This window comes from Haemaphysalis longicornis, unplaced genomic scaffold (genome assembly GCF_048455015.1).
Source record: "Haemaphysalis longicornis isolate Haplotype H1 unplaced genomic scaffold, Haemaphysalis longicornis Haplotype H1 scaffold_1, whole genome shotgun sequence".
NCBI lineage: Eukaryota > Metazoa > Arthropoda > Arachnida > Ixodida > Ixodidae > Haemaphysalis > Haemaphysalis longicornis.
Window position 1 is genome coordinate 416,006,724 of NW_027526203.1, and position 27,822 is coordinate 416,034,545.

General features: G+C 43.1%; 1 protein-coding gene across 1 annotated transcript in view; it reads left to right on the forward strand.

Moving 5' to 3' along the window:
* LOC144155590 (protein FAN-like) overlaps positions 1-27,822 on the forward strand; it is a 66,793-nt gene that overhangs the window by 35,947 nt on the left and 3,024 nt on the right. Inside the window, exons 20-28 of the mRNA XM_077687127.1 lie at positions 3,417-3,459; positions 5,395-5,579; positions 9,363-9,462; positions 11,391-11,449; positions 12,963-13,030; positions 13,647-13,711; positions 15,079-15,140; positions 18,449-18,510; positions 25,683-25,866. Of these exons, the coding sequence (XP_077543253.1) occupies positions 3,417-3,459; positions 5,395-5,579; positions 9,363-9,462; positions 11,391-11,449; positions 12,963-13,030; positions 13,647-13,711; positions 15,079-15,140; positions 18,449-18,510; positions 25,683-25,866 (828 nt within the window). The remainder of the gene's footprint in view (positions 1-3,416; positions 3,460-5,394; positions 5,580-9,362; positions 9,463-11,390; positions 11,450-12,962; positions 13,031-13,646; positions 13,712-15,078; positions 15,141-18,448; positions 18,511-25,682; positions 25,867-27,822) is intronic.

A 27,822-nucleotide genomic window follows, 5' to 3' on the forward strand; every position in this document is an offset into this window, starting at 1 on the left:
AAATTCTAGCTTTAATTATTTATTTATTTTTATTTTTTTAGAACGTGTGTGTTTTGTTTGACCCAAGTGTTTGTCGCCTGCATGCAGTGTTGAGCAAATATTGCATTCAGATTACAACCAAGCAATAAATTGCACACGTGAATATTTCACATTTCATGAATATGAAATGTCTTGCGTAAGGCACCTGATAGATATCGGACATTGAGGAGCCGTTGGCTTTGGACCTTAGTATCAGAAGTGTGACACACCAGTTTTAGGCTTAGGGATAGAAGATGCTGGCATCTTTAATCAAGCCCTTACATAGCGTACAAGCCTATTGTACATACTAAGTGTCAGATCCAAATGACTTTGCTGCCTTGTGCCTGAAAAATTCTAAAACAAAAAATGCAGTGTGTGAAATTAAATTAAGCTTGTAAGGGAAAGGGCCATTTTCCCTACAAGTTCAGTGTATTATGGATAGTAAATGGAATCTTACCACTGCTGTGGGCAAAACAGTCGTGTTTGTTTCTGCTAGCTGTCTCTGCCCCTCCCCTAACCCCCCCTTCCCAACCAATAGCAAATGAAATAGACCGTCTTTCAATCTGTTAGTTAAGCTGCACCACTAATGTAGAGTTAAATTTCTTAAAGGGGCCATGCAGACAAAATGCAGGTTTGGTTCATTCAAAAGATTGCCTCTTTAGAATAACACTGACGCCACTTTTAATGCCAGCTTCACTCAAATAAGCTATATAATCATGAAAAAAGAGAATGTCCATGCGACCCACTAGCTCATTTCCCACACTAGAACCTATGACGCATTATGCACAGGCAGCTGTGCGATTGGCTGTGGCCGGCAAAAGAAATGCAAATTAAATGGGTTATAAGCTCGCAGAACGAGCTATTTGCTCTTAAATTTAATGCATATTATTTTTATAGCAGTGAGAATGATGGGGTAAACTGTTACAAATGCACACGTAAACATAGAAGGACCGGTGCGTACTGCGGGCACTATGCCGGTTATAGCTGCCCAGCTGTCCGGCGTGTTGAGCTTACTCTGGCCAACTGGCATAAGCGACATTCTTCTGTGACATACCGTATTTTCGTGCGTATAACCCGCCCCTGCATATAATCCGCACCCCCACTTTCAGCCCGCCGGAAAAGAAAAAAAAATCCTCGCGTATTGCCCGCACATTTCATACAGGAAAGGCTGCACCAAAGCTACTGCTCAAGTGTAGACAGAAAAAGCGTATATTTAGCAAGTAGAATACACAGACTGCAAGGCGAAAGTCACAATTCACTCAGTGTCAGGGCTCGCGCTAGAGCTATCACTTGAGCCGCAGCCCTCACTGTTGTACACAAGGTCATCTCGTCCTTGTTTTTTCTTCCTTGTCCTTGCATGTTTTGCACAATCGCTGCCATGGAAAGCTTAGTCAGTGTTACTGCGTAGAAGCTTCAAGGCACAACGCGCATTGCCGTGAAGCTGCACTAAAGGAAAAACCTCGCGTATTATCCGCACTCATACTTTGCCACTGAAATTTTCACATTTTTGGTACGGGTTATAGTATGCGCGAAAATACGGTAAGCAGCATTGTCCTCTGTTTGTCGAGCATATCCACTGTTTCATGAAACGAGTACTGTCAACCATAACAAACTTATAATAATAATAATGTTTATTTCTGCCTCGAAAACATACAAAGAGAGACAGAGGAGCTGCAGAAAAAGCCGTCATTACGGCTTGACTAGGCCGTATCCAGGCACAAATCAGGCCGTATCCAGGCACAAATCAGGTCAAAAACAAAGCGAGGGTGGACAGCGGTCCCGAGTGGTATGGTGGCACCATCTGGGAGGACTGACAGCAAACAAGGTCTTCTGGTGTTCGCTGCAGCCCTAGCCCACATACTTGTGTTCTCTTCAGTACCTGTCCTGGATACGTCATCGAAGACGTCGCAAAACAAACGATTCAGCAGGAGAATTAATATTATGGCTTAAATTGTTTAATTTCTCAGTGAATAAAGCATCGTTTGGTGCAGGACAAGTGCGGAGGGCACTATAAAACACCAAATAAAACAAGCTTGTATTTTGACTTCATGGCCTCTTTAAGCAGGCTTGATCATGGAAGGTTGTGGGGTGCAGGAAACCAGACTTGGTGAACAAAAATGACACTCTTTTAGACTGACGAAGTACAGTAAACCCTCGTTAACTCGAACTTGCATATCTCGAAATCTCGGTTAAGCCGAAACTTTTTTTCGCCGTGCATTAACCTCCCATAGGTGCTATGTATTTGCCCCCTCTTATCTCGAAACGTTTTTCGGAGGAGACAGCGGATATCTCAAAATCTTGAGCGGGAGGGCAGTAAGCAAAGTCCACTCCCAACAGGAAACGAGGGCTCCGTGCGAACGCTTAGCTCTTACTATAATGCCGAACGCGGTCGTGAAGGGCGAATTTGAAATTCCCGCGGACGCAGCCGTTTCCTATCCGCCTTGTCAAGCAACTGTGGGAGTGATCACGTGTGCGCACCTGCGTGCGACTTATGCGCGGTGGGGCGGCGTGTGCAGCGTGCGCCCGTCAGTACACAACCTAGCCCTTGCAAGCGCAAGCTGGTATTTGTTTTCCCCGCGATCTGTGCGCGACACATCTTGAGTTCAGTTTTGCTGAGTAGTGAGTGGTCTGTGCACCAGACGCTTCCGAATATCGACCAAGATGTCCCGCCCAAAGCAGTGCAAATCTCTGACGTTGAAGAGAAAAGTCACGTTAATCGAGGAATTTTTTTTCCCTGCGAATTCTTGTGCCTTTACTACGGTAGCTCTCTCGTGCAGTGGAGCTTTTCCTGGCAGCACTGGCTTTTCTTTTACAGGGACCTGGGCAAACATTTTCGGCGTTTTGCTCAACTCGAAATACCGCTTATCTCGAAATTTTTCCCGGTTTTTACTACTTCGAGTTAACGAGGGATTACTGTATATAGGGTGACAAAAACTGTGATGTAATAAAAATGAAAAATATGCGGGAGTAATCTTTGTGGACAAATGAAAAAAAAAAAACGAATGTGGTATTATCGTTACGTCGTGCTATGCGGCAACTTTTGCCTGTTTTGCCTGAACTTCACATTCATGAGAGTGGTTTAGTCTCATTTCTCTGAAACTGATGTTTTCCTGTATAGCTTGGATGCACTTTTATACTAGTTGCAAAATTTTCATTTCAAGAACATAATTTAAATGCTGAAAAATATTCACTGAGCTAGTCTTTTTTTTTTTTTTTTTGTCTGTGGGCCGTTTTAGGTGGCACTATCACAGTAATGCTAGCAGATGCAAGAAGAAGAAAACTAAATTTTTCCTTTTAATATTGTAAATTTTACTATGTCCAGAAAAGAACACTGTAAGCTACAACTTATGTCCTTGTTAGAGTAAAGTCATTGCCTCATTATTATTTTTTTTTTTCAGTGTTTTATCATCTGACATATGAAGGAAGCATTGATCTGGACAGGTGAGATGGCATTCTTACTGCTATTTTTTTTTTTTTAATGCTTAAGACGCGGCATAGTGTTCATCGCACTGTGTTTAATGTATTGAATGAAAGTGCTTTTAAAGGTACGAGTGCTGTAACAATAAATCTAGCATCTGCCAAGGTCCATAGCCTATTTTAGCCAAATGTAAGGACCAATCTTTCCTTAGCAGCATATCTTTAGCCGAGTAGTTACTTTGTGTCTTCTCCATCAAGACAGTGTGGCCCATACACAGTTGCACAACTCCCAGTCCAGAAAAGAATCTCTTTCAATTGTTGGAAAGACGAAACGAACAGTGTTGCTTAATGGAGGAGGTTGGTACTGTGGCGAGATTAATCCCCGGATGAGCTAGCCCTCCGTTTTTTGCCATTGAGGCCTGCTAGGCGCACGTAAAAGAGAACGCCTACAAGCACTGCTCCTTGCTCCCCATTTCTTCATGATGTAACTGGGTGCCTCACTCCAGATGGGCTGCCATTGGCACATTTGCAAGTGAAAAGGCAAAATCTGCATCATTGATTCTTCTATTGCAGCTTTGTTCAGAAATGTTTTTTTCCCCCATGTGGTTGGACCATCCGATAGTCACAGCATTGATAAGTTTTTTTTATTTTGGGGCCTTAGCCATACGTGCTTGTAATAGGGCTGTCTAGCCTGTTCCTAGCTGTTATAAATATGCGAGTAGTTACATCTTGCATTTGCTTTGCACATGGCTTAGTGAACCTACATGCTGCTTGAAAAGCAATCTCTACCAGTGTATTGCATAGTTGGGACTGTGCAGTGTTCAGGAATTCTTTTTTGTCTAAAGTGTGCACTTACTGCAGCTATTCAATTGACCAGACATTTCATGGCCTATTAGGTTTGGCTTGCATTTTTTTACAAATGTAACTTTGTTTTTGGTGGATGCAATACAGTCGTGCATACAGTGGTCAAGGGGAAAAATACAATAAACAAAGCTTATAAAAATACATGTTTGTTTGACAGAAATATTTTCAAATATTTCTGTCAATGCATTGACAATGCATTGAGGGGAAGCAGCTTTGTAGCTATGTCCAGATCATCTATGTGGGTTTATTCTTATTCATCCACATGACATTGGTGACATTCATGTTTATATAGTGAGGGCCGCACTCGGTTATGGGAGCAGTAGTGTTTGGGTCTTTATTTTGCCACCTGTTAGAGCCACATACTCTTTGATTAAGCATGCATCAAGTGCTTAGAGGCAGAGCCTGCCAAATTAGCTTTGTTTCCGGAGCAATTTACGCTGTTGGGAAGACAAGGGCATCTTTGTATATCGGTACTAGTAGGTTGTCATATGCACCTTCCACTTGACTTTCAAAGGGGTGGTTCACATCTCAGCTATTGGAAATTGCATGTGCAGTTATTGCAGAGACATTATTTTAGGTTGAATTGACTATTCTGAAATGAATTGAGGCAAGCATTTCTTTCTTGCCCAAATTGACTGATTATGAGGTTTAATGCGCCAACGCTACACAGGTAATGAGGCGTGCCGTAGTGGAGGGCTCCAGATTAATTTTGACCACCTGGGCATCTTTAACGTGCGGCGAAACCTCGAATACACAGGCATTCTTGCGGCCGCCACAGCCGGTAATTGAACCCATGTCCCTGGGCTTCTTGCCTCAATCAACATATATTATTTGCAAGAAATCCTATAGTACGTATTTACAGGTGCACCACAGGAACTGCTTGCAACCTTGTCTTGGGGCTTGTGCTTGTAGTTTGATAATATTCACTGAAATTTTAGTACTATATATGTTTTTGCACTTGTACCGTCAGTGAAGAAATTTTCAACGGCAGTTCGTGACAGTAATGCTTGCATTTGAGTGGCCACCTTGAATCATGGTTTCGCATTCATTTGAGCTCAGTTCAACGATTGTTCCATTCCCCCCCCTCCCCCCCAGCATCCAGGACATCCATCAAAGACACTCGCTGGAAGTTCAAATTATGGAATTTGGCCAGACACCCAGGCAGATTTTTAAACACCCTCACCCAAGACGCAGTTGCACTGCTCTGCCAAGATCACTGAGTGTGACCAGTGACTCAAATGCCGACATATTGCCTGACAATGTCAGTGGCAGTGGAGAAGGTTGGTAGATGTCAATTTGTCGAACCTCGATGATTATTCCCAATTAAATTATGCTGTTTAAAAGCAGAAGCTTGACTGCATAGGCATAAACAGCCATTTTGGTGAGATGTTTGTGTTGGTGTTGATTTTGGTACTACTAATGTATAAATACAAGTTAGTGTAATCGCTAGATTACAATGCTATTAATACAAATATTTATGGCAGCAGCAGTTGCTGATTAATGCAGAAAGTTCCAAAAGCAAGAAATGGGTGTTGCTGCCACATACATTTTTGCCCACTGCAATTCGGGATATGAACAAAGAAGGAACGGCAAAATGGGATTAGCAGAGCTTGAATAAGTGTTTTTCTAAAAAGAACAGCAAGGCAGGGGCATGTGAGTTTTGAAATACATGGTGGGGGAACTTCTGCTTAACACGTGGTTTTAAAAATACAGCTTTAAACAGTATTAACTCTCACAACCACTGGATCACTCCTACACAGTGATAGAGAGACAGTGATGTATTTCAGATTTGATTTCTATCAAATGTATTGCCTTGTACAAGTACTGTCAAAAGCTTTGTGTGGGTGGACACAAGAGCTAACGTTCAGTTTTACTGACAGCCAGTGGCAAAACTTTGAGTGTTGCTGATCACTGGGCTGGGGAATTGTGTCTGCATTTTTTGCCTCTTCTCCTAGCTGGCAGCACCGGCTAGTGCACTCTGCTCTTTTGGTTCACAGATAAATGTAAGGGAAACGAGAGAGAGAAGTGGCAGCTCTAGCTATTTATTTCTAAAGAAATAAAACATAGCTGAAAAAGAAAGTAAGGTGTGATGTCAAATGAAATGAAAGTTACCGGTAAAGTAATTCAGCTTTTAATGTGTCGATGTAAACACCGGCATGTGCAAATGTTGTCTAGCAGCGTGTAGTGTGGATAATTTAACCTTGAAGGCACTTAAAATGTGTTAATAAAGTAGAGTTTGCACTGAATGGAGTTACCTCTGAATGAGGACTGGATGCTTGGTAGCTACTTAAAGGGACCCTGCAACACTCTTTGAGCATTGCAAATAAACCTGTGCGATGTTTAGATTACACTGCCAGGAATACCTGAGCCAGATATTACACGTGCTTGTGGAGCGGTGAGCACGCAAATCACCGTGAAAGATGTGGAAAAACCAACCGCTCTCTCTTCATTTTCCCTCATTATGCACCACTGGCACCGCTGAAATTACGTCATTTGTGCGGTGGCTGACCCATTGGCTGTTGCTGGTAAAATCCATGACTTATTTCTCACATTTCCTGTGACGATCTGCTGTCAGAGGCGCTGTACACCGACCTCTTCTATGCCTGAACCTGTACGAATAGTATTGGCGTTTCTTTTGTGGTTTGAGTGCTCGCGGAGTTTGAGTGACGAACTCAATACTTCTCTTTCAACCAGACCACTTGACAAAAAACGTTTATTGCTTCAAAAACACCCTACCAGCCTGAGCACGCGCTTGCGAGCAGGCAGCCATGCCTGCTTTTTTGTTGCACCAGGCCGGAAATAGACCCCTCCATGTTGAAGAGAATAGAAGAAAACTCCCTGGCCTGTGACATACCGAAAGCCACCGAAGAGAACGCCACGAGGCGCCCCCCCCTTTGGGAGAGAGCATGCAGCTTTTGTCACGTTGTCCACGGTCGAGTTGACAGAGAATGTCTACATGCGATTTCTCATCACGCATAATTGGTGATACATAGTGAATGGATTTTCATCATTCTTGCGGGTTGAGATTACCCCAAATTACATTCCGTGTAGTCGATGGTAAGGGCTACAGGGGTCCCTTTAAAGATGTGACGTCAAAGCATAGGTCATGTCATACTATGCAGCAAAAGTAGGCTGGCTTAGCCCTTTCATTCTTTAGTGACACAAATATTTTTGCCAGGGTGTCGACCCGGAACCAAAACGAACCGAAACAGAACTGTTATTTTTGCCAGAACTGAACTTGAACTTGAACCGTTATTTTTTGAGTTCGCTGAACCCGAACCGGAACTGAAACGAAAAAATAAATAGCAGTTACCGGTTCCTGACAAAACAATTTAACCACCCATTGTTTATAATCCGCAATTAATATCACTTGGGAATTTTCTCTTTCACTCAAGATCACCTTCATAACCTCTTGCGCACTTTTCCCCTTCAAAGCAGTCACAACATTATGAATGCTCTATATGTGGTTGCAACATGGCGAAAGAGATGCGCACCAACGTTGCAATGGTATGTTGCTGCTTGTTGCGCGTGCAGAGTGCAAGGGTGAGCGAAAGAAATTACACACTTTTGGCATTCAGCAGACGATAGGAAACATTGTGTCTTCCTTCACTGCAACTGTATAGGATCAATCAGGCTGCAGATTGGGGCACTGCACAACGGCAAAGGCCCACACCTTATGCCTCCTTGTTGCATTTCATAATGCTTACAAGGGTTGTGCACCTGGAAAGTGTAAATACTTGTGTTATCCGCAGGAGTGGCTCAGTGACTGAACTGCTGGCGAGAATGCATGCTTGATCACCGCCCCAGGCAACCACTTTTCTGATGTAGACGAAAAACGAAAATGTCTGTGTTGATATTTCGGCGCCGTTAAAGAGTCGGTCAAAATTTTTCTGTCACCCTGCATTATGCGGTGCGCCTCATAGCACAGACATATATCATCAGAGCATCAAACACGTCAATATTTTTTGACAAATGTGTTTCCTCAAGAAAGCAAAAACAAATTCCACCACTTGGTTTTAAATTATTCTATGCAGAGTTGATGCAAGGATAATTTCTGCTCTTGCTCTTTTTCGCTGCCTTCACCCATCGAATAAGCGCAAAACCAAGAGGTAGATTGTTCTCTATATGCACCTTTCTCTGTTTGATCTTTTACCGAACCAAACTTATCACCGCAAAGGCAGCGAGGGCTGTGGTGCCTGATGTAATCGTTAGCTTCTCAGGATGCATAAAGTGGACAAGTTTGAACCGGTCATTTCTGTCTTATGTTGACGGCAGAAGTTTGTTACAAATTACTCTAGCATGCCATCGTAATTGAGCTAGCAAGGTCATATTCGGGATTTGTAACTACAAAACTACAAAAGTAACGAACATGTTTTTGAGGCAGGTCATACAGGACAACCTTCATAGTTTGTGAAATATTGGAAAAAAAATCTTAGATTTAAAGTTGTCTTTGGAATGGCACTGGTGTTATAGAGAAAAAGGAGTATATTTTGATTTTTTTGTTTGTATTTTTTTATGGTTGCTTTAAACTATAAAACATTTTTGTCTTCCTTTGCTGATGATTAAACTCGTCGCACTAGTTCGCGAACCGGTTTGGTACGTGATTTAGTCAAACTGGAACTGAACCAGAACGAAATGAATTCACCCGAACCCTAACTGTGACGGAACTGGTACTTTTTTCGGTTCGAAACACTGATTTCTGCTCACTTCCAGAGCCCTCAAGTGCACCACTTTAACAGAATACACAGTAAGAAGATTGCAGAAGCATCTCGATTCATTATGTAATGAATATTTGCTTGGTCTGCTGGCTGGTAGGCCAGCTGAAATGGTCCAGCATACTACCAGCGAAATCAAGAGGGTGAAATTGAATTTTACGTGATTCGTGCTTCTGCTCAAGCATAGTGGTGTTCTTCGTTCCTCCTTTCAGAGGTGGAAACACGGGAAACACGGGATCGTTCCTCCTTTCAGAGGTGGAAACACGAGAGGTGGAAACACGGGAATTGAATTTTACGTGATTCGTGCTTCTGCTCAAGCATAGTGGTGTTCTTCGTTCCTCCTTTCAGAGGTGGAAACACGGGATCGATCATCTTCTTTATCACCTTTTATGTGGAAGAGGAACATGACCGAGTTGACAAAGTTGGCAGAGCACACCCTTCACAAAGAGTAAATATCTTTGTATTTGGTTGAGCAGAAGAAACAGAAAACTTAGAGCACAGAAAGCTTAGAGGGGCCATGCAGAAAAAATACAAGTTTAAGATTTCGTGTTTTATAGTGCCCCCAGCGCTTGTCCGGACACAAACGATGTTTTATTCTCTGAGAAATTAATCAATTGAAGTTACAATTTTGATTTTCCCGCTAAATCGTGCGTTTTTCGTGGTCTGCAATGACATCACAGGAACCGACCGCTCTGCAGCCGATTGCGAAGCCTTGTTTACTGTTAGTGAACGTAGATGGTGCCACCGTACTGTGGCAAGCCATTTTCTGCCTTTGGTTTGTTTTTGCCCGTATTTAAACCTTGCTTGTTTTTGTTCAGAGAGAAAATAATCGTTTCGTGAAACACAGTGCTCACTCGACAAATATGGTCACGTAAGACACTGTTGCTTGCGTCAATCGGCCAGTGTCGTCTGAGACAACCCCAAAGCCCCACAGTACTGTGCAGCTAAGCCAAGCATAGTGCACGCAGTACCAACTGCAGTACGCATCGGTACTTCTGTCGGTTTACATGTGCTTTCGTAACTCCCACTGTTTGTCCCACCATTCTTACTGCTTTAAAAAGAATGTGCCCTAAATTTAAGCTCAAATAGCTCGTTCGGCAAGCTTATAAGCTCTGCCTAATTTGCATTTGTTTTTTCTGGCCTCTACAAATCACAGAACTAGCTGGTATGACATCATAGGTTCTGTTGTGGGAAATGAGCTAGTGGGTCCATGGCCATTCCCTTTTTTCCTAATTATATAGCTTATTTGAGCGAAGTTTACGTTAAAAGTAATACCCGCCACGGTGGCTCAGTGGCTAAGGTGTTGTGCTGCTGAGCACGAGGTCGCGGGTTCGATTCCCGGCCGCGGCGGCCACTTTTCTGATGGAGGCGAAAAACAAAAACTCCCGTGTGTTCGAGATTTCGGTGCACGTTAAAGATCCCCAGGTGGTCAAAATTAATCCGGAGCCCTCCACTACGGCGCACCTCATCGCCCACATTGCGTCGGCGCGTTAAACCCTACAGTCAATCAACGTTAAAAGTAATGTCAGTGTGGTTCTAACGTGGCAATCTTTTGAAAAAACCAAACTTGTGTTTTGTCTTCATGGCCCCTTTAAACAAGTGTTTGCATTGCCCTGTAGAGCCAGTTTTTTTGCGCAAGCTTCCAATTTTTTAGCATTTAATTTTAGTAAAAACTGGTAATGTTTTTAATGCTTATTTGGTATTCTAAATTTGGTGTAGTTAGCTTGCTTTCAGTGAAGGTGTGAGAAAGTATCTATATATAAAAGAAAAAGAATAAAATATAGGGAACTACTAATGTGAAATGATACTCAAAAGCCCAGTGATGCCCAGATGAGAACCAACTAAACAGGAGTGTGGGCAGGTTCTGAAAGGTGGCTAAGGCTACCACAAGACATGACATCACAGCAGATATTGAACCGAAGATGGCTGCGCTTGCACCTCATAGTCGTGCATTGCATTGCTCTTGGTGTGTAAACTTGTGAGGTGGCACCGGCCTTGCGTAATGCAAGTCAGTGGCTTGGAGACATGAATTCGAAACTTTTGATCAGTTAACTGCAAGTCGGCAGTAACATTCTGCATGAAAACCTTGGAGTGTCGAAAAACTGGCATTTTTTAAACATTGTTTTACAGTTGTATGCTTGTCTAGGTTGTTTTTCTTAAAATCGTAAAAGTCGAAGCCTACTCACAGCTTTACCACTGCTGTAGCATGCACAGGCTATGATTATTTATGTTCTCCTTTTGTTGAATGTATTCAATGTCATAAGGCAAGATTCTAATACTTCTCAGTGAGCCAGAACAGAAGGTGTCTCAGTTGTCTGTACAGATCCCATTTTGCGATCTTTTGAGCCAGTCTGTGAACAAAAGCTTATATTTCAGGATGGTGACAGACGTCTGTTTTTCAAGTAACAAAAGCAGCGTCTTCTCAGTGTCTCAAGGTAATGTACTCTGGTCACATTTTTGCACAGACTGGCCTGATATGTTTAAGTCAACTCAGGGGCAGTGTTTTTAGTGTCTCAAATTGTTTCGCAAATGACCATTCATTGCTTACATCCATGATGGGGGATCATTGTGTTTTTTTGCTTATGCTGGGGTTGGAAGGTGATATTAAGCCTCATTGGCTAGGCCTAACATCAACTGTTATCAACTGTTTCCCACAGCTTCATGTACGAGTTTGATGTAGCTGCGCACGTCTTAAGGTTAAGCATAGATATTGGCGTAACAAGGGGGACGATTGGCCAAGGCTCTCGGTCATAGTGGGCTTTTCGATTATCAGTCTTGAACTCACTGCAGTCTCACCAAGAAGCAATCAACCTTACCTTTTTTTACATAAATTTCTATGACATGGGAAATTGGTATAATCGCGGGCTGTCTGCGGTAAGTTCAGGGGCTGTAAGGTCAGTTGAAGATCCCCAGTAACGGAAAGACAAGATGCAGAGGGGAAACGGTGGTGAACACATTCGGCGATTGGACACTAATGCTTTTACAATCACATCAATGGGTGAGGGGGGGAAGGGGGGGGGGGGGGGAAGGGGGGGGGGGTAGCTCAGGTATCCTGTAGTTGTTTTATTCCTGGGTACTGCCATTTTATTGATGCTGAGAAGCAGCACTATTATTAGTGCATTATAACTCTGCCTTTTGAATTCACCAATTACAGCGCAGTTATAGCTGTCAAGCAAAAAAAAAAAAGAAAGAAAAACTGTCATTGAAGAAGTGTGTGCTTTAAATGTGACATCATTATGATTTGCTTGTGTTCGGGTGAGTTGGCTCATGTTCATTAGTAAGGTCTAAGGTCAGCTTGAGTGCAGTACGAAGGATGTCAAGAAGAACACACAGGACAAAGACCTTGGACCTTGGACTGTCAACTAGGTTTTTTGTGTGTGAAGCTGACCTTGTTATTGAGGTCACTGGTGTATGCTGCAAGAGGGGTAAGGTCCATGGGGATGGACAAGGTCACTGACTCTATCATCAAATAACAACTAGCGATAGCAAGCGATGTAGTGAACCCGTGCAGCTTTGATGTTGTCCTCTCACCAGTGCGATCAGCCATTTTGCAGTGCCCTCAGAAAAAAGAAAAGGGAAAAAAAAAGGTTGAGTATAACTAGTGTACACAAATGTTATTGTATTTTTTTCCTTTTTTTTTTTTTTTCCTTCTGATATAGTCCTGTGCATGTGACTGAATGTGGTTAACAGTTCTTAAAAAACCTAAAGCTGTTGTGGGAGTACTCTGAATGAACCAATGTGTTGCACAATTTCTCTGTTGCTTTTTCACTTGTGGCACATGGTCGTACAAATTTTTGCGGTCTTTCTGTTGTAGCTGTTTTTTTTTTCTATTTTTTCTGTGGGCGAGTGCTATACATGAGCACTGTTTAATGCAATGTATAAATCATTGACGGCACGTTTTGTCACATACTGTTAGCATTTTACATGAATCTTTTTTTTCTACTTTAGACAGCCTGCTGAAGTTGTATTCATTTGAACAAAAGCAGCAGCTACGAAGTGTCAGCATATCCCACAGGGTAAGACATTCACATCACTCTCACTGAGAGCATCTTTGTTCCCTCATCACCTTTTTCTTTCTGTTACTCAGTTTGGCTTCTATAGTCATAGTTACAAAATTAGGATGTTAAAGCGCATTTAAGGGGTCATGGGGACAACGTACAAGTTTGCATAATTTGAAAGATTGGGTTTTTTATACCTCACTAAATTTATTCCCGATCAGAAACAGTGCTGCAAACACTGAAAGATTTGAGAATAAGAGGGCAGATTTCAAATTATCTGGTGCCTCTCTAATGATTTAAGGCTTAATTGGCATTAAAGATCCCCAGGTGGTCAAAATTAACCTGGAGTCCTCCACTGTGTTGTGCCTCAATTGTGCCTAGTGTAGCTTTGGCACGTTAAACCACCAGTATATGAATTTGAACTGCCTATTGGTTTAGTGTCAAAATGTACTAGGCATGTATGAAAGTTGAGAACAAAACTAAAGTTTGACATGCATGATGAAGATGTTATTTATTCTTAAATCCATGGCAGTGCAATCAATTGTTATTGGGGTTGAACCTGTGACCTTCTCTGGGGTTGAAGCTGTGACATCTGTGCATCGAGGATGGCTATAGCATTGTTCGCGTTCCGCAGGCACTTTCATCATGCATCCTGATGAATGACAAAACAGTTGTCGTCGCATCTTGGGACAACTATGTGTGAGTCTTTTCTTTCGTTCTTTCTTTTTTCTCTCTCTCCAGTCCTGTGGTGTCTTTGTGGTTCATACAAGAGATGTTGAAATGATTTCTAAGTAAGCGAAAACTAATTCCATCCAGTTAGTCATTGCATCAAATAAGGCCATCATATGTGTTCTCCACAGGGGATGTAATAAATGTGTTCTCAGTCCAGTGTTTCTCATGGTGACCATTACTAAATGAGGCAGTTACTTTGACCATTTGTATTTTGAGTCTGAACAGGTGTCACCAGGTTTGTGTAAAGATGTGCTAGTGTTTCTTGTTAGTGTGTTCTGCTGAGGTGATGGCCGACTCTGCTGATGTGGGAGGCATGGCTGCGTGATCTGTCATTTGCTGCTCCATGGGTCTCTAGGCCAGGGTGTATGGCCACACAGCACACACTTGAGCGCTGTGGTCTTGCCATTTCTAACATTGAGTTGTTATTATTGGGCACTCATATTTTGCACCCATTCCTGACTTCAAGCACCTCCGACAGATTTTCCAGGCATTGCAATGAGGCCAGGCTTCTGGCTCCTTTTTAAAGTAGGCAGTCAGTCTGCATGCCTAGGATGCATGTCCTGTGTGTCCTAGGATAAGCAGTTAGAAATCCCTGCTAAACTGGTTTTTTGATTTTGCAATAAGTGTGCCAAAAAGTGTGTTGAATCTGGCAAGCAGGTTGCTATTGCCCTTCGTGACGTATAAGACCAGGTGAATAGTTTCTGAGAGCACATTTATGCGGGAGAAGCGATAGAGATGGGAATGGTGAAGGAGGGAAACCTCTGGGTCATGAATTTGCACGCTCCTTGGAACACTGGCATTGGGTGTTGTCCTGTGTGTGATCACACACCATAAATTGAAATTTTAACTAGAGAGCCAACACATCTTGATAAAATTCATTTCACACTTGCTCGTATTCTTTTTCTCTTCTTTTTTTCTCTTTCTTCCTTCCTTTTTTTTTTTTTTTTAGTCACGAATATGGTGCCTGCAGCATAAAAAGAGTTACTTAAAGTGCTAATACAGCCTAACGTCGTTAATTCGTACTCACTTAGTTCGAACTTCTGGTTTATTCGAACTGGCGCCGCGATCCCAGCAAAGTAATTTGAACTTCTTTTAATTCGAACAAATTTTCTGGCCCCTTCGAGTTCGAATTAAAGAGGTTCGACTGTACTTGGTTCTTGTGGCACACAGCCCAAACTGTCAGTCATCAAATGCACCTCAAAGTGATTTTTTTTACTCTCTTATTTGTGTGTGTGTGTGGCTAATCGCAGTGCTTACGCCAGAGTTAAGGCTTTTTTGACTGTAAAGTGTGCACACCTGACTTTTACTATTGTAAGGCAACTCTTTACTTACAGGTATGTGTACAACATGGAGTATGGATGCGTCACAAAGTCCACCATGGCTCACGAAGATGCAGGCAAGTTTGCTTCCTTTGATACATTTATTTCAAATTTACAGTGAGGTGCAACTGATGTGCAAGCTTGATTTAGTAAATTTTTTATAGATCTTCTTTCCAGTTTGTGGTACCACAATGATAATTTGCCACTCTTCAGAAAAGCTGCTTGACGAAGTTTATAGCCTCCTGTGAAGACTGTTTAGAAAGGCGTAACGTGCAGTTTTTCTGACTTGCACACCAGGGCGTCTTGTGCATATGGGCGTTATTGTTTTCTGCCTCCATCCGGTTAACAACTGCCGGAGCTTAGAATTGTACCACCAACCTTGTGCTCAGCTGTTCCTGAGCCACCACCGTACGGCAGCTGAAAGGAAAGGAGCAAAGTGAGCACCTTCTTGCATTCCATCACGAAGCAAAATCACTAGGGATGGGCGAGTAGTGAATTTAAAATTCAAAGCAAATTCGAAGCGAATAGTGATTTGGTGGAATGATTTCGAATCGAATAGTTCGAATAGCGCACATCACAAATTACAAAAAAAAAAAAAAGAGCAATTTGTCACCCGACTAGGTATTAGAAAGAAACTCAAGTAGGAACAGCATTTTGCGAAACTATTACCAGTTGAATATTTATTCAGAAATTACATGCGCAGCTTTCCTTTACTGTTTTAAGTTTTCGTGGAATGAATGAAGCAAATCTTGATTAAAAACAACAGGTGCAGTTGTTAGGGCACCCGCTGGTTGAAGGGATCCCTAGTCCGGGATCCCCTGGCTGCGGCTGGCTGCGCGGGCCCTTTGCACCAGGTCAAGCTGGAACGTAGGGTCCTTGCTGGTCAACCGCGCTGTCCACTGTTGTATAGAGGGGTTGGGGATTGGGTGCAGCTTCGGTGTCTTTTGGCACTCCCACACCTGATGGTATAGGGTACCGGGCGCTAGGCTGTAGTGGCAGGTGGCTGGATAGTCTGTCGAAATGGCATGAAGAAGGGTACGGTGTTGATACGTGTTAGTTTGAAGTCGTCTGAACGTTGTTGCTTCATCCCTTGTGAGTTGGTGGTGTGGAATGGGGAAAATTTGCCGTTTGTGTCGGTAGTCCGCCAAGATATCTGTGTAGTGCAAGAGAGGTTGCGGATCAGGTGGAAGAGCTGGTGACTGCCCCGTGAGAGAAACGGCCTGGCGTATGTAATCACAAGCAGCGGCGTGAGCCGCCTCATTCCCCTCAAGGGATTCGTGTCCTGGCACCCAAACTATATAAACTTCGGGAATGCTCTGTCTTGTTAAAAGAAGACGAAGTGCCGTTTTAGAAATTCAACCTTGTAAGTAATTTCTGCATGCTGCCTGAGAGTCGGTAACTATGGTGATTGGGTATTGGGCAGTGATCATGGCGTGGGCTATCGCGGCTTCTTCGGCAGTATCGATCGCTGTGGTATTGACGGTGCAGGATGTGATCTCTTGGCCCCGTCCATTCACTACACAAGTTACGTGGGCGGGATGGTGCGGATGAGAGGATGCATCCACATAACGGGTATTTAGGTCATTTGCATATCTGGCGGGCATGGCTCGTGCTCGGGCAATTCTTCTGGCCTTGTTGTACTCTGGATGCATATTTCTTGGTATTGGGGCCACTCGTATGTGCTGTCGAATCTTCAAAGGTATGCTTGTTTTCTGATCTTTAACCAGTGGAGTGGTATAACCTAATCGGTGAAGAGTTGCACGCCCCGTCGTTGTTTTCTTCAGGCACTCTATCTGAGAAGTGTGGTGCGCTTCTTGTAATTCCTCCCAACTGTTATGTACGCCTAATTGTAATAATTTAGATGTCGATGTCTTCGAGGGTAGCCCTAGTGCAGTCTTGTAGGCTTGGCGAATAATTATATTTAATCTGGCTTTTTCGTTCGTTTTAAGGGCCAAGTACGGTGTTCCATAGGTGATTCTACTTATGAGTATTGCTTGTATTATTTTGAGCGTGTCAGGTTCTTTGAGGCCATATCGACGATGTGCGACGTGCTGAATTAGGTGTGTCAGCTGGTTGACAGTCTTCTGGAGGGGAGCGATTGTGTGGAGCCCAGAGCCATTTTTAGGGACAACAAGTCCAACAATTCTCAAGTGAGGCACAGTTGAGACGGGTAAGTTAACCCTAGTGGGTTTCGTGCCACCGGGGAAAGCAGTTGCACATACATCGCAAAAAAAACATCGGTTTTCTGCTCCACTCTTTTTTTGTTCGTAGCATAATTACAGTTTTGATACTTTTCTGGGGCTTGTGGAGAACAGGGTATCAGTTTCCTGGCTAGTTTTACGCACTTTAGCTTTTCATACTGACATCCAATGAATAAAAGTTGTCCTCGGAATCAGCGCTGCTAATATTATCCAAAAATTCACGTGTAGGCTAGAAATGCGGCATTTCTGCGGCGCGGTCACGTGCGATGTCGACAGCACCGCCGTATCTTCAGAGCACCCATCACATAACTCCGGTGGCACTTAAAAAAAAAAAAAATGGTGCCGCATGAAAAAACAAAAGCAGGGATGTATATATATAGTGTCTCTACTACTCAGTAGATGGAGTCAGCTTGCAGAGGGCACTTGGGAAGCACCAAATTTCAATGAGAAAAAGTGAAATTTGAGTTTGAACTTGAGTGTCGATAAACTACTATCGATTTGAATAGGCATGCGTGGTCAAAAAAGTGTTGAGATCACAAATATTTGAACTTCAAATCGTCTATTTGCCTATGCCTACTTAGCAGTGCTTTATTTAGGTAACAAGCACCATGTTGAAACAAAAGGCCGGTCAAGGGTACAGGACATGTTGTTCCTGTGTCTTTGACCTTTTTTTTTGTGCTTAATAGTAGCATGTGTTACTTTAAAAAAATAAAAGAACGCCAACCAAGCAGTCCACCCCAGTAGCTGCTCTGTCTAAAAGGGATTTTGTTCTGATGTAAATGTTACTTGTCAGATATTTTGAGCCAGTCAATTTTTATTTAATATTATGCAACTATTTTGTTTGTTGCTTACTTGTAGCAGTGATTTTGCTTTATGTTTTGACATTGCTGTAGCTTGCAGAAACACTTGCATAACATCTGACTCTAGCATATCCCAAAGTTGATTATGGCATGTCTCCAGTTGTTTGAGCCTTCTGGCAATTTACATTTACTATGTTAAATAATGAGACACCAGTTTCACCCGGCTGGTTAATTATGTGTTGTTTCACTGATGTTGTGTGTTCTGTGTCTCTGGCCAGCACTTTAACGCGGCATTTAAAAAGTAAGTAAGTGCACAACATTATTGTGTTGCTTGTCTTTGCTACCACAGCAATGCTGAAGTGTTTCTGCTGCTGTCCCTTGCAGTGTGTGACCTCTCTTGGAAAAACGGAGTGCTGGCTACTGCTTCCTGGGACTCTACAGCAAAGGTTCAGTTCACATGCTGGTCACCACTTTGGCACTGACTTTCTAAACTGATTGTTTGAAAGCTGAATTCAGTCATATTAATTTTAATTCGTGGCTGTTGTTGTTAGTCACTTTCACTTGATGACTATGACTCAAGGCTTAAATGAAGGTGTTTGCAAGCACGAAAAAAATGTTTAGTAAAATAAATACTGCAGAACTTTAAAGCTGATTTTCAGGACACGGGTTCAATTCCCAGCCGCCGCGGCCGCCTTTCTGATGGAGGCAAAATGCAAAAACGCCTGTGTGTACGAGATTTCGGCGCACGTTAAAGATCCCCAGGGGGTCAAAATTAATCCGGAGCTCTCCACTATGGTGCGCCTCATTGCCTGCATTGCGTCGGCGCGTTAAACCCTACAATCAATCAATCAATATATGCAATAATTCCATATATCCGGGTTCGATATATTTGGGATTGTAGTTGCGAATCAAAGCAAATATTTTTAATCGAAGCAAATATTAAGTGATTTCCAGTAAGAAAGCTGAAATTTACAATTTCTCAAGCATGCTTCAGTAGCTACACCTGTAAAAAAATAAAATACTTGTTAAAAAGGGTCCACAAAATTTTTCTGTGGCATAAAACAAACATGCAGAAGCTATCTTGCAGTTTTTAGCTTTATTTATGGAACTATATTTTATATGGGGTCATATTTCATCCCCTGTGGTGACCTAACAACTAGTGTTTCAGTAATAGTGTAATGAGGGTATATATTCTGACGATCTGAGATTAACTCATTTCTCAATAAAAAAACATAAACAGCAGTTTCTTGTAGTCTCATGTCAGTTCTAGAAGGAAACTCGTGTATAGGGCACGCAAGTCATAAAAAATTACCCTGATTTTTAAACATGCAGGGGCATAGGAAGGGGGGGGGGGGGCTTATGGGACTTCAGCCCCCCTCCCCCATCGAAATTTTGTCACGCTGTCATGCACGGCGAACAAGGCAACCCACCTGCACCGGAAATCAACCTAGAATTTTGTCTAAAACCCCAGGAATCCTGCCTAGAAAGCGCACCTACACTCCCTTGGTGGCAAATTTCCCTCCGGGGATGCCCAACTCCTCCTATGCAAGGCCTTCATCTATGGGGGTGTTCTGTGAGCGTGCTCTCCACGACATGATGGAGAGTCGCTGCTCAAAATAAAGTGGGGAAGATTCGCGGTTGCAGCTCCATGCAACCAGGGCCGCTGCCGTAAAGCAGTGCGCTAACGACTTCAGACTTCAGAACAACTTCAGACCCCCCCCTAGATGTTCCAAATTTACCCGCGAATTTGCTGCTGAAGCGCCGTTCATGCGGCAAAACGATCTGTTGCCGCATCTATAAAAATAGGTCGTTTTGGTGCACGAGCGGCACTGCAGCAGCGAATTCACAGCTTTCTTTATAAATGTAGACTTTGTTGCCAGTGACACATATGTTGCCCTGATCAAAATATAACTTTCTCTTTTTTCACCACAACTGGGAATTTTAACGTATTTTTGTGTCACTAATTTTGGTGCAATTATCCGTAGTATGCTACTGTTGACAAGCTAGCTGCTCCTGCGCAATATATTGCCATAAAAGACAGGCATCAAGATTTGTCCCTAACCATCGCATGTGTGCAAAAATGAAAAAAAAAAAAAAAATTTGAGTGCAAAGTGACAATAAAATAAAACGTCCACCCACAAGTTGTTTCTTTCATGCTTTTCATGTTTATAATGTCCACTGCATGCTTTGTTAGTTTTTATTTAATTAGTTGCTTACTTCAATGTTTTCTGCTTTCATATTTGTTAAAGGGGCCATGCAGACAAAACACAAGTTTGGTTCATTCGAAAGATTGCCTCGTTAGAATCATACTGACACCACTTTTAACGTAAACTTCGCTCAAATGAACTATATAATTAGGAAGAAATGGAATGGCCATGCGACTCACTAGCTCATTTCCCGCACTGGAACCTGTGATGTCATATGCACAGCCGTGCAATTTGCTCAGGCCGGCATAAGCAAATGCAAGGCAGGGCTTGTAAAGCATGCTTATGCATGAAGAAAGCTATTTTTGCAAAAGCGTAATGCATATTCATTTTATAGCAGTAACAATGGTGGGGTAAACAATAGAAGTTACGAAAGTTGGTACTGCGCACACTATGCTTGTTATAGCAGTGCAGCACTTTGGAGTTGTCTCACACGCCACTGGCCGATTGGTGCTAGTGGCATTGTCTTCATCATCATCATCATCATCACCAGCCTATCTACGCCCACTGCAGGGCAAAGGCCTCTCCCAGTCTTCTCCAATTACCTCGGTCCTGTGCCAACCGTGACCAATTTATCCCCGCAAACTTCTTGATCTCATCTGCCCATTTAATTTTCTGCCGCCCCCTGCAGCGCTTGCCTTCTCTAGGGATCCACTCTTAATGACCAGCGGTTATCTTGCCTTCGCATTACATGCCCTGCCCACGTCCATTTCTTCTTCTTAATTTCTACCAATATGTCTTTAACATCAGTTTGCTCCCTGACCCACTCCGCTCTCTTCTTGTCCCTTAATGTTACACCTAGCATTTTCCGCTCCATTGCCCGCTGAGTCGTTCTCAATTTAAGTTGAACCCTCTTAGTCAGCCTCCAAGTTTCTGCCCCGTAGGTGAGTACCGGTAATATGCAGCTGTCATACACTTTCTTCTTCAGCGACAATGGTAGGCTGCTATTCATTATCTGGGAATGTCTGCCATATGCACCCCACCCCATTCTGATTCTTCTAATTATCTCTGCCTCATGGTTGGGATCTGGGGTCACAACTTGGCCTAAGTAGATATATTCGCTTACCACTTCCACTGCCTCGCCACCTATCTCAAACTGCTGTGCTGTCCCGAGGTTATTGATCATTACTTTAGTTTTCTGCATATTAATTTTCAGGCCCGCGGTTCTACTCTGTTCGCCCAGTGCAGAAAGCATGCTTTGCAATTCGTCCCCCGAGTTACTTAGCAACGCAACGTCGTCAGCAAATCTGAGGTTACTGAGGTATTCTCCATTAACCCTTACTCCCACCTGTTCCCAATCCAGCGTTCTGAATACTTCTTGTAAGCATGCTGTGAATAACATTGGAGAGATTGCGTCTCCTTGTCTGACACCCTTCCTTATAGGTATTTTACTGCTCTCCCTATGGAGGATGATGGTAGCTGTAGACCCATTGTAGATATCCTCTAGTATTCTTACGTATTGCTCATCTACCCCCTGGTTCCGTAGTGCCTGAATGACTGCTAGGGTTTCGACCGAGTCAAATGCTTTCTCATAATCTGTGAAGGCTAAATATAGGGGTTCATTACACTCGGCGCACTTCTCTATCACCTGATTGATCGTGTGAATATGGTCCATTGTTGAGTAACCTTTACGGAACCCTGCTTGTTCTTTAGGTTGACTGAAATCTAAGGTTGCAGAGATTCGGTTAGCGATTACCTTGGTAAATACCTTGTAGACGACTGACAGTAAGCTGATCGGCCTGTAATTTTTCAAGTCCATCATGTCGCCTTTCTTATGGATTAGGATGATGTTCGCGTTCTTCCAAGATTCCGGTACCATTGCGGTCATTAGGCATTGCGTATACAGGTTTGCCAGTTTTTCAAGTACAATTTCTCCGCCATCCTTCAAGAGGTCTGCTGTTATCTGATCCTCACCAGGTGCTTTGCCCCCTTTCATTTCTTTCAAAGCCTTCCTTACTTCTTCGGTCGTTACTGGTGGGATGTCTATCTCCTCTGAACTACTGTCTCGTTCGGCATTATCCTGTATGTCCCGGCTACTGTACAGATCTCTATAGAACTCCTCGGCCACTGTGACTATTTTATCCCTATTTGTGATGACATTGCCTTGCTTATCCTTAAGTGCATACAGCTGATTTTTCCCCACGCCAAGACGTCTCTTCGCTGCTTTCAGGCTACCTCCGTTTTTTACAACGTATTCGATCCTCTCCATATTATACTTCCGTATGACAGCTGTCTTCCGCTTATTGATTAACTTCGAGAGCTCGGCTAGTTCTATTCTGTCAGCTGCGGTAGAGATTCTCATGGTTTGCCGTTTCCTGATTAGATCTTTCGTCTCCTGTGAAAGTTTACCAGTATCCTGTCTAGCCATAGTGCCCCCGACTTCTACTGCACATTCCGTGATAATGCGTGTAAGGTTGTCGCTGGCTTCCTGTGTCGTGAGCTCGGCTTCCATGTTAAGGGCGGAATATCGGTTCTGCAGCGCGATCCTGAATTCTTCTACTTTATGTCTTACTGTTAGCTCATTTATTGGCTTCTTTCGTACTAGCTTGTTGCGGTCCCTCCTCAAATCTAGCCTAACTCGAGATCTTACCATACGGTGGTCACTACACCTTACCCTTCCGAGCACTTCCACATCCTGCACAACGCCAGGGTAATCGCATAATATGAAGTCTATTTCATTTTTGTGCTCCCCATTCGGGCTCCTCCAGGTCCACTTCCGACTTTCCCGTTTACAGAAGAAGGTATTCATTATCCGTAGGTTATTCCGTTCTGCAAACTCAACTAGTAGGTCCCCCCTGCTATTTCTACAGCCCAGACCATAGTTCCCAACTGCCTTGTCTCCAGCCTGATTCTTGCCTACTTTAGCATTGAAGTCCCCCATAACTACGGTATACTGTGTTTTTACTTTAGCCATTGCCGATTCCACATCTTCATAGAAGCGTTCCACTACTTGGTCGTCGTGGCTGGATGTGGGCGCGTAGCCCTGCACCACCTTGAGCTTGTACCTCTTATTGAGCCTAATTACAAGACCTGCGGCCCTTTCGTTAATGCTATAGTATTCGTCTATGTTGCCAGCTATGTTTTTATTGATTAGAAATCCCACTCCCAGTTCTCTTCTGTCCTCTAGACCACGGTAACATAGGACGTGTCCATTTTTCAGCACCGTAAAGGCTTCACCCGTCCTCCTAACCTCGCTAAGCCCTATTACATCCCATTTAATGCCCTCTAATTCCTCAAACAACACCTCGAGACTTGCTTCGCTAGATAAGGTTCGCGCGTTAAACGTTGCCAGGTTCAGATTCCATTGGCGGCCTGTCCGGGTCCAGGGATTCTTAGCACCCTCTGCTACGTCACAGGTCTGACCGCCGCCGTGGTCAGTTGCTTCGCAGCCGCTGGGGACTGAGGGCCGAGGGTTAATTGGCGTATTCCCTATGTGTCGAATACACCCCATGTTTCACAAAATGATTACTACCTACCATAACGAAAATAAGCCAGGTCTAAATATGGTCAAAAACACAAAGCAAAGGCAAAGGGCGGTGCGGAACAGTATGATGGCACCATCTACGAGCACTCGTGGTAAATAAGTCTCCGCAGTCCGCTGCAAATTGAAGCGCACTGGACATTTGCTTGAAGACCTGATCTTGTGACGTCATCACAGGCATCACGAAACACACAATTTGGCAGGATAATCAGAATTTTAACTTAAATTGATTAATTTCTCAGTGAATAAAGGATCGCTTGCTGCCGGGCAAGCGCTGTAGGCACTATAAAATGCCAGAGCTTTCGAATAAAGCAAACTTTTATTTTGTCTGCATTGCCCCTTTGGATGTGCGTTTATATTTGTCTACATTTCATATTTCTTAAAGTGCTGATTCTTTTGTAGACAAAACAGAAAATGTCAAGCAGTGATAGGCCACAATTTGCTCAAAACATGCGAGCACTTCTTTTTATGAAAAGTTTTATTTTTCTTGTTCTTTACATTATAGTTACGTATTTTCAGTTAATAGTTATAAATTTATGTTAATAAGTATGTATATTATCAGTTAATAGTTGTGTACTTATTGCACATATTTTAATCCCTTGAAAAATCATATGGAGGAGGTTGAGGTGCAATCCCAGCCCTCCCCGAGCAAAATTTCTGGCTACGCCCCTGCCTGCATGCCTCGATAGAATGGTGGTATCATCCCTGCCTTGCAGTTGCTTGTGGGTCCCCTCCGCAGTACTAACAACCCATGAACTTTTATTTTTAAAACGCGCTTGTGCTGCGGATTTCCCCGCATATGCGCTCTCACGAGTCTTAAATATGGGTTCCAGGTACAAAAAGAGTTGAGAACAAATTAGGTAATATGAGTGCGTGATGACAAACCCAAGTGGGTGATAACCACATGTAGGGTCGGTGGGCAGCTTCTAGAGTGTTGCAGTGTCAACGCTTTCTTGTCAAGAAAGCATTATTTCGGTATCCAGGAGCGCAACACTATAGGCTCATCATTTTTCTAATGTCCCACAGTGGGGTAAAAAAAAAAAAAACCCGGGAACGTTGTGACAAAAGAGGTCCAACTTCAGCAACTTCATGCAAAATGAGAAGTGTAGAGAAAGAGAGACTTCTCTTCGTATCCTGGTAATGTGGTTGTGCTCGCGCTGCCCTTGTCAACACCCTCTAGATAGGAAAGCCCAACTGCATACTGACATAGTCCCTGAGGCCCCAGTTTACTGCAGTCAATCTTTTTTTATATACCTATTACGCACCTTGGTTACATTGTGGGACATTAGAATTTCTTTTTGCTCTGAGAGAAGCACAAGGTGGAGTTGGCCCAATGCCAAGGGGACAAGAGGTGCTTCCCAAAAAGTGCCTTCCTTCTGCCGTTTTGGCCGCACGTCACTGGAACAGTGCAGGAAAGCCCGCTGCCGCGAGCATGGAAGAGCTGGTGCATGTTTTTGAACTTCGAAAATTTAGTCAAAATTTTCAAGTAGTCCTACCGTTTGATTTGAAACTAAATCGAATTTTGTGTTGTTCGCTTTGATATTCGAGTGTATCGAATATTTGCACACTTTTACAAGTTTTTGTTGTGTTTAGGTTACATTGTGCATTGCTCATAAAGCATTCTTACTAGTATTAGCTACAGGCATTTCACAGTCACGTCTTACTTAACTTGTTGTGGTCAATTGTTCCTATGATTGAAGAATTAATACTTATCTTTTCTTTTGGCCTTTCACCTGTGATCCTCCCATTAACATTAAATGTTGTCTGTTCAGTGGTGGTGCTGTGGAAAGTAGTGCCTACTAAAAGAAAGTCTTTCTTCTTGGCACTTGAGTGCATAAGTCGCCACATTGCCAGCGCAAATGTAAGGTGTGCTTTGCCTGCGGGCCATGGACACCTGCCCACCCTGAGCGGTGGCTTTCCTTGTCCCCTGCAGATTTGGGAGCTGAAAGCGCATGACAAGAAAAGCGGCTCCCACTTGGTTCTCGAGCTGGAGCACGATGCGGGGGTGGCCTGTGTTTCGCTGGATGCGCAAGGGGAGCACTTGGTTTCGGGCACCGTGGAAGGTTGCGTCAGCCTGTGGAAACTGCACGGACCCGTTTGCACTGGACAGTTCGGCAGTAAGTCGCCCCAATTTGGCCGCAGCCTGCGTTCCTCCCCTTGTCACTTTGCTACACTGGCGACCAGTGATTTAGTGCATGTAGGAGTGGAGGAGTGTTGTTGATACACTATTTCATCTATCTGCTGGATATTGTTTTAGCGGCTTTTTTTCTGAAGTTATCAAATACATTTAATAATCCTCAGAAAGTTGCCTTGATTTATTTTTATCTGCCTATCCCCCATATCAGTGTTGCAACAGGAATTTAACTTAATTCAAGATCTAGGAAAGTTAGCATTAGCAGTCATTCCTTTCATTAGCCTTTCCTTTCATTCCTTTCATCAGTCATTAGCCTTTCGATTGCATTTTTTGTGTTTTCTCTACGCAGCAGCATTTGCATTCAGTTACCATAACAAAATGGGTGTATTCTTATGTGTTTGCCACATGGTTAACAAAGAAGTGTATTTCTCTTAGTGGAATGCAGTTGAAGTGCATAATTTTGGCACGAGGAAGCCACTGTAAGCAGAGCTACTTTCACAATGCAAAATAGGGTGTGTAGATATATATAATATATCCACTAACCTTGCTGAACTGCATCGTAAACTCGCAACAAAATTGAATGAGCATGAAAAAGCAATTCACAGGCATCAAACAACTGGTTTAAGCACCAATCCTGAAGTAGGAATTGGTAGGCACAAAAAAAAAAAAAAAAAAAAGAAAGAAAGAAAGAAAGAAAAGAAAACACCAAAAGGTGCTTCTTGCCCTATAACAGGCACAGTAAGGGCGTAACAAAGAATTCGTTTTTAGCTGCAAGATGTGAAACCAATTACCAAAAGCAGGCAATGCAAAACCTGGCAGGGCTCTAAACTACTGTTCAATAACAGTTGCCCAGAAAAAGTGTTTCCGTGTGAGGTTCTGGGACTAGTATATGCGAGGTTTCACATCACGAAGCAAAGGACAAGTACATTCGTCATGGACAAGTTCATTCGTCATGCTGTCTTGCATGGGCCAAGCACACATAGCAATGTACCCACGATGATTTGTTGATCGAGGATGCATTTTCCCAGCAGTCACTTTTAAAAGCCTGGTTTCACCCTAACTTCTGTATGTCACTCATGTTAGATAATACACTTTCCCATGTCTTTCTTTCTCTGTTTTCTATTCCTATAAAAAATAAAGAAAAACCCGTATCAGTCAAGTTTTACTGTATTGACGCAACATACATGTATCAGTTTGCACCTAGCCAGCCACCAAGTATCGCTTGAAAGTGTTCCATTTCAGCATCCTAGCAGCTAAACTGAGCATTGCCTGGTTACCACTCGTGCATTAAAGCCCCTTGGGACCCACACCGTTGGGTCATAAACAGTGACTACATTACTTTAGGACAGGTCTGTCTGTACAGACCACAAGCTCCGCCCATAGCTTGTTGGCCTACAGGAAGGGCATTGCCCTGGCAGTTTAGCGCTTTCAAGTGGGAAGCAGTTACCTCAACAGGAATGCATGGTTCTTTTCATTAAAAAAGCGGTGCAAAGTAAATGTTTAATTATTTGCTCTAATTAACTGTGGGAGGTTACTTGAGATCTGAATGTTGTGCTAATTACCAGTTCTGTGGGATATAAAAAAAACTGTCATTGCATTTATGTTTTAAAATCAATGCCACCACACAGGAAAGCTTGTGGAGGCAGTGAAATGTATGCCCGTTAGCTCCATCCTAATTGCAGGGTTATGGTACTCTGATAGGCTGATTGCTGGCCAGTTGCATGTACTGAGCAATAATACACTTGCGTGTGGGTAACGCAGCAGTGTTTGGCAACTCTCTAGATCTTGATGATAGTTCACTGCAGAATACTCAGCAGCAGTACCTTGTGTCAGGCTGATTACCAGTCTAGACAGCATTTGGACTGGTATAAAAAAGCTGCAGCTAAATCTGTGGAGGCAGTGAAATGTATGCCCGTTAGCTCCATCGTAATTGCAGGGT